Here is a 13,866-nt window from a genome sequence, read left to right as displayed (position 1 = left end):
ACACCCCAAAATAAATTCTGCTGCTTCTCCCGAGTACGGGGATACCACATGTGGGGGACTTTTTGGGAGCCTAGTTAACTAGCTACCTAGCGACACTAGCGACACTGATGCAGCGTTCAGAAAAATTATCGCTTAGTGACACTGGCAAAAGGGGGTGAAAGGGTTAACTAGCGGAAATCAGGGGGTTAAAACCATTATTGGGTAGTATATCGGGGTACCTAGCGCTATAAAAACCTGGCGGTGAACCTAAAAAAATAACTAGCTACCTAGCGACTGTAGCGACACTAATGCAGCGATCAGAAAAACGATCGCTTAGTGACACTGGCAAAAGGGGGTGAAAGGGTTAACTAGCGGCAATCAGGGGGTTAAAAACATTATTGGGTAGTATATCGGGGTACCTAGCGATATAAAAACCTGGCGGTGAACCTAAAAAAATAACTAGCTACCTAGCGACACTAGCGACACATGCAGCGATCAGAAAAATGATCGCTTAGTGACACTGGCAAAAGGGGGTGAAAGGGTTAACTCTAGGGGCAATCAGGGGGTTAAATCTTTATTGGGGGGTGATAGGGGGCTACCCTGGACCTAACACTAACTGTCCTGACAGTTTTTACTGTCACAACTGACACTGAATGCATTGATCAGTAAAGAAATGATCAATGCAATCAGTGACACTGTGACTGGGGGGGGAGGGGGGGCGGGGGGGGGATCGGGGGGCGATCGGGGGGGGGATCGGGGGGGGTTTGTGTGCCTGTGTGTACCTACATGTCAGTGTAGTGTTCGTGCAGACTTACTTTTACTCTTCTCCTCGTAGTCCGGTCAAAAAGACCGCCCCGAGGAGAATGACATCACTTCCTCCTTCCTGTGTAAACAATACACAGGGGAGGAAGCTTCTCATTGGCCAGGAGCGATCCAGAGGGGGTGGCCGAAAACGAACGGCCATCCCCTCATCACGGAGCGCTCCTGGACCGAATCGGACCGCCGTATCCAGCGGGAGGGGGTCCGATGGGACCCCCCACCCGCTGGAAGGCAATCACGTAGATGTACGTGATTCTGCCTGCCTGTGCCATTGTGCTGACGTACAATGGCAATACGGCGGTCCTGAAGTGGTTAAGTAGAATTGGTTTGTCATTTTGAACTGGTACATTTTTAAAGTGTAGCTCCAGTCAAAAAATCTATTTTTAAGCTTTTTGGAAAACATAGGAAAGGGTTATCACCACTGTAACATTTTTTTTTCCATCTGTGCACCTCTTCAGACGATTTCACCTCACTTTCTATCCCAATGACCAATGTTTTTTGAAAATTTGGGGTTTTTAGTAAAACAAGGATTGGGATAAAGCATCAGTGGATAGGAGACACACGTTTTTCCCATATCAACTCTTACAGGAGAGAATTTCCCTTCCTAGGGGTAGATTTCATCTCACTTCCTGTTGTCACCTTCCGTTTGCAAGTAGGAGATGTTTGTAAGTTGGATGTTTGAAAGTAGGGGCCTGCCCTATATGTCTGCACAAATTTGGACCTAAGGTGTTGGTGTTGCCACTGTAAGCTCTCAAAGTGACTCTTGGTGGGCGCTGGAGCGCCCTGCTGTGAACAATTATATCAAGAATTGTAATTACATGCCATTGTTTAACAATGGTAGAAAAATTGGGCCTTTGGTGGTGGGGCTGGTGGTGGTGCTGATGCCACAACACTGTAAGTCCTCACAGTTACTCTCGGTGGGCGCTGGAACGGGCCTTGCTGTGAAATATTATATCAAGGATTGTAATTACATGCACCTGTTAAACGGGGTGAAAAATTGGTCCTTAGACACTGGTGCCACAACACTGCAACACCTAACAAAAACTCTAGTTGGAGAGCAGGAATGAGCCCTGCTGCAAAGTATTACATCAAAAATTGTAATTTCACACCTCTGTTAATTAGGGGCAGAAAAATTGGGCCTTAGGTACTGGTGCTGGTGTCACGACACTGCAACCCCTCACAGATACTCTAGTTGAAGCGCATGAATGAGCTCTGCTGCAAAGTATTGCATCAAAAATTTTAATTGCACGCCCCTGTTAAAAAATTGGGCCTTAGCCACTGGTAGCAGCACCCAAAATCAAAGATTTTCTTCCAAGCTACCAGCAAGATCATTGAGGAGGAAGAGGATAGTCAGTCAGCATAACAGGATAGTCACTCAGCATCAGCATAGGCAGTCTTGAAGGGATGTGACATTTAAAAAAAAAAAAAAATTTGCTTACATAAGCTTTAGGTGCTTGGTAGCTGGTGGTGATCCAAGACTGATTCATCTTTATGAAGGTCAGTCAAGTCGGTGGACAGGCGCAACCTGTGATCAGTTACAAAGCCTCCAGCAGCACTGAATGAACCGAAAGAAGGATGGATGCAGGACAGGCCAGTAGCTCAATTGCATACTGTGCAAGCTCTGGCCAGTGATCCATCCTCAAGACCCAGTAACCCAGAGGATTTTTGGTGGGAAAGGTGTTGAAGTCTGACCTTGCCCCTAGGTCAGTGATGGCGAACCTTGGCACCCCAGATGTTTTGGAACTACATTTCCCATGATGCTCCTGCACTCTGCAGTGTAGGTGAGCATCATGGGAAATGTAGTTCCAAAACATCTGGGGTGCCAAGGTTCGCCATCACTGCCCTAGGTATTCCTGCACCATGTAAATCAGACGCTGGTGATGGTTGCTGGAACCAATCATACCTTGGGGATGTAGACTAAAAAATTGTTTGAACGCCACCTTCTCCACTGCTCCTTCTGTGACTGACCGAAGCCTCAGCAACACGTTGACCAGGACCAGGAATTTGTAACCTCCCAGTCTCTGGGAACACATTGCACAGACCTTTCTGCAAGGCCTCCCAAAGATGTCTCATCCTCTGCTCCCGCTGCAACGGCAAGATAAGGTCTGCAACCTTACCCTTGTACCGTGGATCAAGGAGAGTTGCCAGCCAGTAATGATCCCTCTCCTTCATCCACTGAATACAAGGATCCTTCCCCAGGCTTTGCAGGATCAGGGAGGCCATGCAGCGTAGTTTAGCTGAGGCATTTGGCCCAGAGTCCTCTGGGTCACTAAGGATGACATGATCCGCAGCCACCTCCTCCCAGCCACGTACAAGTCCACGGGTTTCTTGGGACTGTAAATCATCCCTAAACGACTGCTGCTGATGCTGAGTGCCAGGCTCCACCTCCATGCTGACACAATCCTCCTCCTCCTCCTATTCCTCCTCTTCCTGTGTGATTGGCAGGCCAGCAGGAACACTGTCTGGATAAAGGGGGCCTTGAGAGGCAAGGAAGTCCTCCTCTTCCTGCCTCTGTATTGCCTCAAGTGCCCTGTCCATTATTCCATGCAGCGTGTGCTCCAACAGATGGACAGGAGGTACACTGTCACTGATGCATGCACTGTCACTGCTCAACTTTCTTGTGAAAACATCCTGTAAGCCCGGGTATCTGCCCAAGAACCACTTCATGACCAAGTTAAGGACATGAGCTACACAGGGCACATGGGTCAATTGTCCCTGTTGGAGGGCGGAGAAGAGGTTGGTGCCATTGTTGCAAACCAACATTCCTGGCTTAAGCTGGCGTGGCATCAACCACCTCTCAGTCTGCCCCAGTGTGGCTCCTGTCCCCCAAGCACACCAGCGTAAGTACGGCATTGCATCTTTTTGCCTGCGTACTTGCATAGCCCCTTGAATGCCTACGTTACACCGCTGGTTCAGAGGACAAAGCACAGGAAGAGGCCATACAGTAAGAATAAGAGGAGGGGATGGAGGAGAGAGATGTGTCACAACCAGTAGTAGAATTTTGGAGGCGTTACGGCAGAACAACCTCCAACACTACTGCACCTTGTCCTGCATCCTTCCCAGCTGCCAGAAGAGTCCCTGTCCATGCCTGCTGGACCATGAGTCAGCGGTAATATGCACCTTACCGCTGACTGCCCAGTCCAGCGAGGCATGGACATTGCCTTCCACATGCCGGTAGAGAGCCGGAATCGCCTTCCGTGAGAAAAAGTGGTGTTTGGGAACCTGCCACTGAGGAACCGCACATTGCACAAACTCACGAAAGGGGGCCGAGTTTACCAACTGAAAAGGCCTTGCTAGATAGACACAAGCAAAACAACTGTGCAGGTGGCACAATACACCAACTGTAATTACTGCAGCTGTCACTGGTATAGGACCAGAACAACACCAGCAATTGGGATAGCTTCAGGTGTACACTGTGCAGGTGGCACAATGCGCCGACTGTAACTGCTGCAGCTGCCTGTGGTATAGGACCAGAACAACACCAGCAATTGGGGTAGCTTCAGGTGTACACTGTGCAGGTGGCACAAAACACCGACTGTAACTGCTGCAGCTGCCTGTGGTATAGGACCAGAACACCAGCAATTAGGGTAGCTTCAGGTGTACACTGTGCAGGGGGCACAATACACTGACTGTAACTGCTGCAGCTGCCTGTGGTATAGGACCAGAACAGCACCACCAATTGGGGTAGCTTCAGGTGTACACTATGCAGGTGGCACAATACACCGACTGTAACTGCTGCAGATGCCTGTGTTATAGGACCAGAAAAACACCAGCAATTGGGGTAGCTTCAGGTGTACACTGTGCAGGGGGCACAATACACCGACTGTAATTGCAATAGCTTCAAAGGAAATGAAGACACTGTCTCTGCATCTATCTGTCTGTATGAGCCGCAACACACTACACAAGGCCAACGTGCAGGCGGCCTTATATAGTGTGGGTGTGTACTAAACCCCCTGAGCCATAATTGGCCACAGGCACAGGCATCCTGCCTTTGGCCAATTATGGCTCTCCTCGTTGACAGAGTTGTGATTGGCCAAGCATGCAGGTCATAGTGCATGCTTGGCCAATCATCAGCCAGCAATGCACTGCGATGTAATGCACTGTTCGTGCCAGATTCGAGTGGCGCTCACGGCCCATAAAGTTCTGGTTTCCCAGAACAGGCGAACAGCCAGTGTTCGAGTCAAAGATGCGTTCTATTCGAACACCCAGCTCATCCCTACCCACCACACAACATAACCCTCCCCCGTCGCTTGGATCACGGACGGCACCCAGAACCCAACCACCCCCCCCCCCCGTGTTCAGGCAGTCAGTTGGTCAGCCGGCCAGGTCACAGGGGCCACGGGTGGCACCCCCCGAGTCAGTCAGTCAGTAGTGGGGGTACTGCACTTACCCCATCTCTCATGCGGCTTCTCTTCGGGCTGTTCTTTCCATCTGCTTCCTCGTGTCTCCTCCCTCCTCCTCCTTGTGGCCAATACGATCTGATCTGGATCGGGAGGAGAATGAGTGTTACAATAGCGAATACACATTGTGCGCCCCCTAGCCCACCCTTTTTTGAATTCGCTTTTGAAGTCTCAGTCTCTGTCTCTAATCAAGTGCTTCAAAAAAAAAGAAAAAATTGAAATCCGGCGGCCCGCATGTAGATTAGGGGGCCGGACACATGGATGGGGGAGCCCTTGCGCCCCTAATGGACCAGCCACCACTACTTCTCACTTTATTTCATTTTCTGCAGTGTCCATAGTTTGTTTGTATACTATAACACTGTACAATTATCATTTTTAGCTATGTGTTTCGCACTGTATTTATGCTGCTATGCATTGTTTATCCTTGTTTGAAATTCAATTAAAAATAAATATTGAAATTGACTTTTGAAATGCTATTAACATGGGAACATATTTTAGTTACCGGGTTTACATCTACCTAATGTAATAATTCAGTAACAGTGATTTGTAATGTAATGAGCAATGTTTTTACTTTGCAGTTCAACAGGCACTTGAAAAAATTACATGCAATTGTCAGAACAACAAAAGGAAATGAAGAACTTGTTGAGGAGTTTGCTGTTCAGAACCATGTTTTTGTTAATGGAAGTTTGTTTACAAGACGTGTTGGGATGTTCCTTAGTGATGAGTTAGGTTATTGGAAACTTGCATTTAATTCTACATTAATTCAATGGAAAAATAAGAAAAATCAGGTAAGGCTGTAAGAGATTCGGTAAGGTGCTATAGAAAAAAGTCCTAAAAATGTGGGTCATTCATATGTCGTAATCAAAACTGTCAACTATCAGAACTATTTCCCTCATGGTGAGGAGCCGAGGACTCATCTTGCCCAAAGATAAAGCAAGAATTATGTAAGAGTATTTTTTTCCCACATTTCTTTCTCGGGTAGACATTAAATTTTCATATCTCTAAGGCACCTTCTGTCTCTTGTGGGCTTTCTGGAAACCATGTAATAACTCCAAATCAGATCTAGTAAGTGATACCATTAAACTACTGTGAAAAAAGAAAGTGAAAAATGGCGTGATGAAATGATGTGATAAATAAACCTCCTTTCATATAAAAATTGACACTAATTAAAGTCCAAACAACCATCCAAGAACCAATGTCCAGAAAAATTCATAGATAAAAATATATATATAAAAAAAAAAGATATATATATATATATATATATATATATATATATACAGTGGTGTGAAAAAGTGTTTGCCCCCTTCCTCATTTCCTGTTCCTTTGCATGTTTGTCACACTTAAGTGTTTCGGAACATCAAACCAATTTAAACAATAGTCAAGGACAACACAAGTAAACACAAAATGCAGTTTGTAAATGAAGGTGTTTATTATTAAAGGTGAAAAAAAATCCAAACCATCATGGCCCTGTGTGAAAAAGTGATTGCCCCCTAAACCTAATAACTGGTTGGGCCACCCTTAGCATCAACAACTGCAACCAAGCGTTTGCGATAACGTGCAATGAGGCTTTTACAGCGTCCTGGAGGAATTTTGGCCCACTCATCTTTGCAGAATTGTCCTAATTCAGTTACATTAGAGGGTTTTCGAGCATGAACGGCCTTTTTAAGGTCATACCACAACATCTCAATAGGATTCAGGTCAGGACTTTGGCTAGGCCACTCCAAAGTCTTCATTTTGTTTTTCTTCAGCCATTCGGTGGTGGACTTGCTGGTGTGTTTAGGATCATTGTCCTGCTGCAGAACCCAAGTTCGTTTCAGCTTGAGTACACGAACAGATGGTCGGACATTCTCCTTCAGGATCTCTTGGTAGACAGCAGAATTCATAGTTCCTTTTATCACGGCAAGTCTTCCAGGTCCTGAAGCAGCAAAACAGCCCCAGACCATCACACTACCACCACCATATTTTACTGTTGGTATAATGTTCTTTTTATGAAATGCAGTGTTCCTTCTACGCCAGATATACTTGGACACACACCTTCCAAAGACTTCCACTTTTGTCTCATCGGTCCACAGAATGTTGTCCCAAAAGTCTTGGGGATCATCAAGATGTGTTGTGGAGAAATTGAGACGAGCTTTGATGTTCTTTTTGCTCAGCTGTAGTTTTCTCCTTGGAACTCTGCCATGCAGGCCATTTTTGCCCAGTCTTTTCCTGATGGTGGAGGCATGAACGCTGACCTTAACTGAGGCAAGTGAGGCCTGCCGTTCCTTGGACATTGTTGTGGGGTCTTTTGTGACCTCTTGGATGAGTCTTCGCTGCGCTCTTGGGGTAATTTTTGGCGGCCGGCCACTCCTGGGAAGGTTCACCACTGTTCCATGTCTTCGCCATTTGTGGATAATGGCTCTCACTGTGGTTCGCTGGATTCCCAAAGCTTTGGAAATGGCTTTATAACCCTTTCCAGACTGATAGATCTCAATTACTTTCTTTCTCAATTGTTCCTGAATTTCTTTGGGTCTCGGCATGATGTGTAGCTTTTAAGGATCTTCTGGTGGACCTTACGGTGTCAAGCAGCTCCTATTTAAGTGGTGCCTTGATTGTGAACAGGTGTGGCAATAATCAGGCCTGGGTGTGGCTAGAGAAATTGAACTCAGGTGTGGACAACCACAGTTATAGTATGTTTTAACAAGGGGGGCAATCACTTTTTCACACAGGGCCATGATGGTTTGGATTTTTTTTCACCTTTAATAATAAACACCTTCATTTACAAATTGCATTTTGTGTTTACTTGTGTTGTCCTTGACTATTGTTTAAATTGGTTTGATGTTCCGAAACACTTAAGTGTGACAAACATGCAAAGGAACAGGAAATGAGGAAGGGGGCAAACACTTTTTCACACCACTGTATATATATATATATATATATATATATATATATATATATTATATAGTGGTGAATTCTGGAGTTTCACTATTTATATATATATATTTTTATATATTTTTATCTATGCATTTTTCTGGACATTGGACTTTAATTAGTGTAAATTTTTGTGTGATAGGAGGTTTATTTATCACATCATTTCACCACGTCATTTTTCACTTTATTTTTTCACAGTAGTTTAATGGTATCACTAAGCCCTTGTACACACGGACGGACATTCCAACAACAAAATCCGTCGGATTTTGTGAGACGAAACTGGTGTTGAATGCAATGGCCTATGGAGTCAATATCGGCAGGTTTTGAGTGTGAAATACATCAGGCCTTATCCATCCTCTCACCCCATTGGGTGAAAGGCAATTTCATTCCTTCTATGGGGTGGTTTATGCTGAGATCATTCAGGATTCAGGAAAACATCAACGATTGGTGCACAAAACCATGCTGGATGTATGCGTTTGGCCACAGCTTGTGTTTTGCGACATTAACCACTTAAACCCCAGGACCATTTTGCTGGCCAAAGTCCAGAGCACTTTTTGCAATTTGGCACTGAGTCACTTTAACTGACAATTGCGCAGTCGTGTGACGTGACCCCCAAATAAAATTGGCGTCCTTTTTCCCCCACAAATAGAGTTTTCTTTTGGTGGTATTTGATCACCCCTGCGTTTTTTTTTTTTGCGCTATAAACAAAAAAGGGCGACAATTTTGAAAAAAAGTATTATTTTTTACATTTTGCTATAATAGATACCCCCCAAAAATATGTAAAAAAACATTTTTTTCCTCGGTTTAGACTGATACATATTCTTCTACATATTTTTAGTAAAAAAAAAAAACAATAAGCGTTTATTGATTAGATGCGGGAAAGTTATAACGTTTACAAAAAAGGAGATCGTTTTATGGTATTTTTATTAATAATTTTTTTTTTTTTACTAGTAATGGCGCCGATCAGCGATTTTTATCATGACTGCAACATTATGGCGGACACATCGGACATTTTTGACACATTTTTGGGACCATTGTAATTTATACAACAATCAGTGCTATATAAATGCAGTGATTTCTGTGTAAATGTCACTGGCAGTGAAGAGGTTAACCACTAGGTGGCAGTGTAGAGGTTAAGTGTGTCCTAACTGTTTCTAACTGTGGGTGGGCGTGGCTGTGTGTGACAGGGATGACAGGGAGCAGAGATCAATGACACTGTCATAAGGCAGAATGGGGAGATGTTTGTTTACATTAGCATCTCTTCGTTCTTCCTCCCCATGAGACTATCACGGTGATCGAGTCTGCGGGACCTGCGATCCGACTCACGGAGGTCTCGACCAGCGCATACACCAATTATGAATTTATAAAAGACAAGTTGTTGGATTTTAACATTTTTCTTTTCTTTTTTTGTTCTATTTTCGGCACTGTTAAAATCCCACTAAAAAAAATATCCCTTGTTATGTGAATAATCCGGATAATAAGTTGGCTTTAAAAATCCATAAGTGTAACTTGCAGTATTAAAAAAATCATCCATTTTAAGTCATCTGCTAACCAGGCAAAAATTTTGTCGAGCTACTCTAATCGAAGAAAACTGAGAATTTTAGAAAAAAAAAGTTGTTGAAGTCCACAATCATAGAAAAAGAGTTATCTGAAACAGTAGGATAGAGGTGAGGGCACATCACTTAAAACATATCAACCATAGAAGAATTTTCTTGGTTTTATAGATTCATTTAATGAACTTCCATATATCATACAACATGTTGCTTTCTGATAGGTTCCAAAAGCTCAGTGCTCAGAAAGTTGTTTGCCAGGATACCGGAAAGTTCCCGGCCTCTCCATACAACCTTGTTGTTATAGTTGTGTCACGTGTTCATATGGAGAAATTTCCAACATTACAGGTAATGGTTATCAAATATTACTGGGGATGTTTTTTTTGTTTGTTTTTACCACCTGCTGTGCGGGGCAATTAAAAAAAAAAATGTCACATACATGATAAAATCGTAATTGTTTTGCCAGAAAATGACACAGAAATAATATATATTTTCTAAAAGCAGAGGCCCCCCTGGAGAATAAAACACACAGGCGCCACTCTAAGTGCAGTATAACAGTAAATTTAATGCACAAATGGATATAAGTACTCACAAGAGTAAGGTAATAACAGGCATTTAGGCACAAATTACCGAGCGTGTGTGAAGGGACTGCATCCGTGGAGCTGCTTGCTAATGATTCAGACCAGGCTGCACCGGTGATCGCCGACACTTCCTGGATCTGGAACACACAGGGAGCCGAGGGATGACGTCACTTCCAGATTGAGAATAACCAATAGACGACATGTTTACAGAGCATGCGCTCCTTCTTCAGGCCTAACAAGCCCATTTGTAATAGCTTTGGACAGATGACAGGTACTCTTTATGGCAATATTAAGTGTCTCTTTGTCCTCCAAAGCAGCTAACTGAAGACAAACTGTGCTTGGTTAGCTGCTTTCCAGACTGTAACAGCCAGGGAATGAGAGCTCTGAAACAGGAATTGACAAAACCATCATCACTTCTGTATTTATTCATCACAGAGGACATCAGAGATGGACTTTGCCCACCTTCTCTGTAGGGGGTTGTCCCTATCATTTACTGCTGTCCAAGGCTCCCTGAAAGAATGGAGTGCCTGGGAACCACCATGTGGGGGGGGGGGGTTTACAGCATCATAAAAGTGATCAGGCCAGTGTAAAGCTGTCCAGATCACTTCTAAAAGAAAGCTGATCACCATCTGAAAAAAAATCAGTACCATGATCTTGTTATAACCATTTGCTGACAGGATGTCTTAAGATGTATTTCGATCAGCAAGTTGTTGATATTTTGTCTTTAGAGAGGATTGTAACCTGGAAAAGGAAGACTTTGTTTATTAGATATTTCACAAATATTAATATCTGATTACACCCATACAAGTAAACCAAGACAAGGTAAGTGATCACAGTGTTCATTGATTTTATTTTGTTTTCCAGATAGTAAAAACTGCATGAGATGTCCGGATCATGAATGGCCAAATGAGAACAGAACTCGCTGTATATCCAAACAGTCAGAATTTCTTTCCTTCACTGATGACACGCTCTCACTAGTATTTATAGTCGTCTCGCTGTTGTGTTTTGGGAAGACTCTTCTAGTACTCGTCATTTTTATTTTACACCAGAACACACCAGTTGTGAAAGCCAATAACAAGAGCCTCAGCTTTGTCCTCCTGGTCTCCATCATGTTGGGTTTCCTCTGTGTGTTCCTCTTCCTGGGTCGTCCTGTGGATGTAACCTGCTTGTTACGCCAAGTTTCTTTTGGAATTCTCTTTACAATAGCCGTATCTTCTGTATTGGCCAAGACTATTATGGTTTGCATTGCCTTCAAAGCCACCAAACCCAACAGCATGTGGAGAAAATGGATTGGAGTAAAACTGCCCACCTGTATAGTCTTAGCTTGTTCTTCTGTTCAGATTATAATCTGTGTTAGTTGGTTATCCATCTCTCCTCCTTTCCAGGAATTGGACACACACTCCTACCAGGAGAAGATCATCATTCAGTGTAATGAAGGGTCAGTTATCGGGTTCTACTCTGTCCTGGGATATATGGGGATCCTGGCTGCTGTTAGTTTTATTATAGCTTTTTTTGCCAGGACATTACCGGACAGTTTTAATGAAGCCAAATACATCACCTTCAGCATGCTGGTGTTCTGCAGTGTCTGGATTGCCATGATCCCGGCCTATCTGAGCACCAAAGGGAAATACACGGTGGCTGTGGAGATATTCGCCATACTGATTTCCAATAATGGTCTCTTATACTGTATATTTCTTACAAAATGCTTTATAATTCTCTGTAGGCCGGAGCTGAATACAAAAGACTTTCTGCACAGTAAAGGAAATATATAAACTTTATTTTATTTAAAGACTTAAAAAATTAGACAGTTATGTATTTTTTTATTATTATTTTTTGCAAAAAGTAAAATTACTTATTTAATTCCCACTTGTAGTGTAAGATAGCATCATTAAAAAAAAAATAAGCAAATGTACATTATGTCAATCAAATTTCAAATATTTCAAATATATTAAAGAATCCAATCATCAAGATATAAATGTTTCCAAATCATGAAAAAACAAAACAAAAAGAAACAAACACAAAAGCGTCCATAAGACATACACATCTGTACTGGTGCCATAAAACGTAAAGTCTGAACAGACAGATATGAAAGATACAAATTATTGCAGCTCTGAAATAATAGAGCATACATTTTTCAAAGATGAATTGGCCGGCCCCCTGTTCGGTTTGCAGCAGAACTTACAAACATTGCTAAAGTTCGAAGCCGTATAACAAACCCCATTGAACTCTATGGGACCCGAACTGAGAAAATCAATAAGCACAGTAACCATTTTGAAAGCTTATATGCAAGTATTTGGGCAAACAATGGTTATGGGGGTCTGGGCACTGCCCTGGGGGACATGTATCAATAAGAAAAAAGTTTGTAAAAAACATAATTTTTAAATGAGCAGTGATTTACCAATGATTAAAGTGAAACCATCAAAATGAGAAATAACTATAAAAATGAAAATTCCCTTTACATATAATCCCTGGTGGGACCCCTTAGTCTGCCTGTAAAGTGGTACATCTGTATTGTGTACAGAACCTTCTGCAGCAATAATCACATTTATTAGACATGTGCGGTTCGTTTAGTTCCAAATTAATATTCGGATGAATTTTCGTTATTTGGAGATTTGGAAATAACTGAATACCCCAATTACAATTTAAAAAAAAGAATTTATCAAATGCTCCGAATAACAAAACAAAATTCAGACTAAAATTCAAATTTAATTTTACATCGAACTTCAGATGAATTCTAACTGTACACATATTGCTGAAATCAAAAACTGTTATTAGAGTACCATTTTTAAAAAAATCTGTTTTAGTTAAGCCAAAGGTGATTTAAAAAGTCATTGGAATCATTTGATGAAGATTTTTCTTTTGTTTGTTCACTTTACCACATTGGAATACAAAAAAAAAGAAATCGAAAGTTTTCGATTCCACTGATTTGGCAGGAAGTCGTGGGCAAAGAAGGGAGCCTAAGATCTTGGAAAAAAGCATCTGCTAAGTAAGTAGGGAAGGGAGCGAGCTTGCTATAAAGGGAGGACAGGAAGGCGGAAAAAGACTCAGTGATTTTAATTGGGTCCGAAGTGAGGTCGTCACTGGCTGATTGGAGTCAGATAGTCTTCTGAGTTCAACTATACACGTTAAGATTCCGAGACAGCATTGCTCCTGGCTTGTTTGCACAAGTGTAGAATTTATGTCCTGCCCAGCGAAGGGCTTTTTCCGCTTGATCAGTGGTCAACAGGTCCAATTTTGTTACAATGCCACCTTGAGTCTTCCTCGTCGCAATTGATGGAGAGGATTTCCAAGCTGCCTCCGCTGCCCCCCAATTGAGTTTTAAGGTCTCAAAGTTTCTGCTCCCATTCTGTTGCGATTTGGATGAGGTGGTCTCACAAAGTGGCCTTGTGGGCCTCCCAAAGTTAAATCGCAGAAGAGGGGGGCGTGGCTCGGCGGCGTTCCGAGATGGCGGCGTAGTCCTGGAGCTCCTGTCCTCGAGGCCCAGCACACAGTAACCACGGCGGGGAAAAAACGCCAGAAGCACAGCGGTAAGCAGGGGCCACCACGGGGGATGTCGGCGGCTAGGTCCCGCTCCCCTCCGGAGCAGCATACTCAGCCAAACAGGCAAATACCGGACCTCTTCCGCGC

At 43.2% G+C, this 13,866-nt stretch overlaps 1 protein-coding gene across 1 annotated transcript in view; it reads left to right on the top strand.

The window, feature by feature from the left end:
• Positions 1-13,135, top strand: part of LOC143929566 (vomeronasal type-2 receptor 26-like) — a 29,136-nt gene extending 16,001 nt beyond the window's left edge. The window contains exons 4-6 of the mRNA XM_077453444.1: positions 5,777-5,986; positions 9,883-10,006; positions 11,104-13,135. Coding sequence (XP_077309570.1) covers positions 5,777-5,986; positions 9,883-10,006; positions 11,104-12,011 — 1,242 coding nt within the window. The 3' untranslated portion in view covers positions 12,012-13,135. The remainder of the gene's footprint in view (positions 1-5,776; positions 5,987-9,882; positions 10,007-11,103) is intronic.
• The last annotated feature ends 731 nt before the right edge of the window (positions 13,136-13,866 follow it).

The sequence above is a fragment of the Lithobates pipiens genome, unplaced genomic scaffold (genome assembly GCF_037356315.1).
Source record: "Lithobates pipiens isolate NorthernLeopardFrog02 unplaced genomic scaffold, aLitPip1_a1.2 Scaffold_24, whole genome shotgun sequence".
NCBI lineage: Eukaryota > Metazoa > Chordata > Amphibia > Anura > Ranidae > Lithobates > Lithobates pipiens.
Note: the sequence above shows the minus strand (reverse complement) of the source record. Positions and strands in the feature narration are given on the sequence as shown.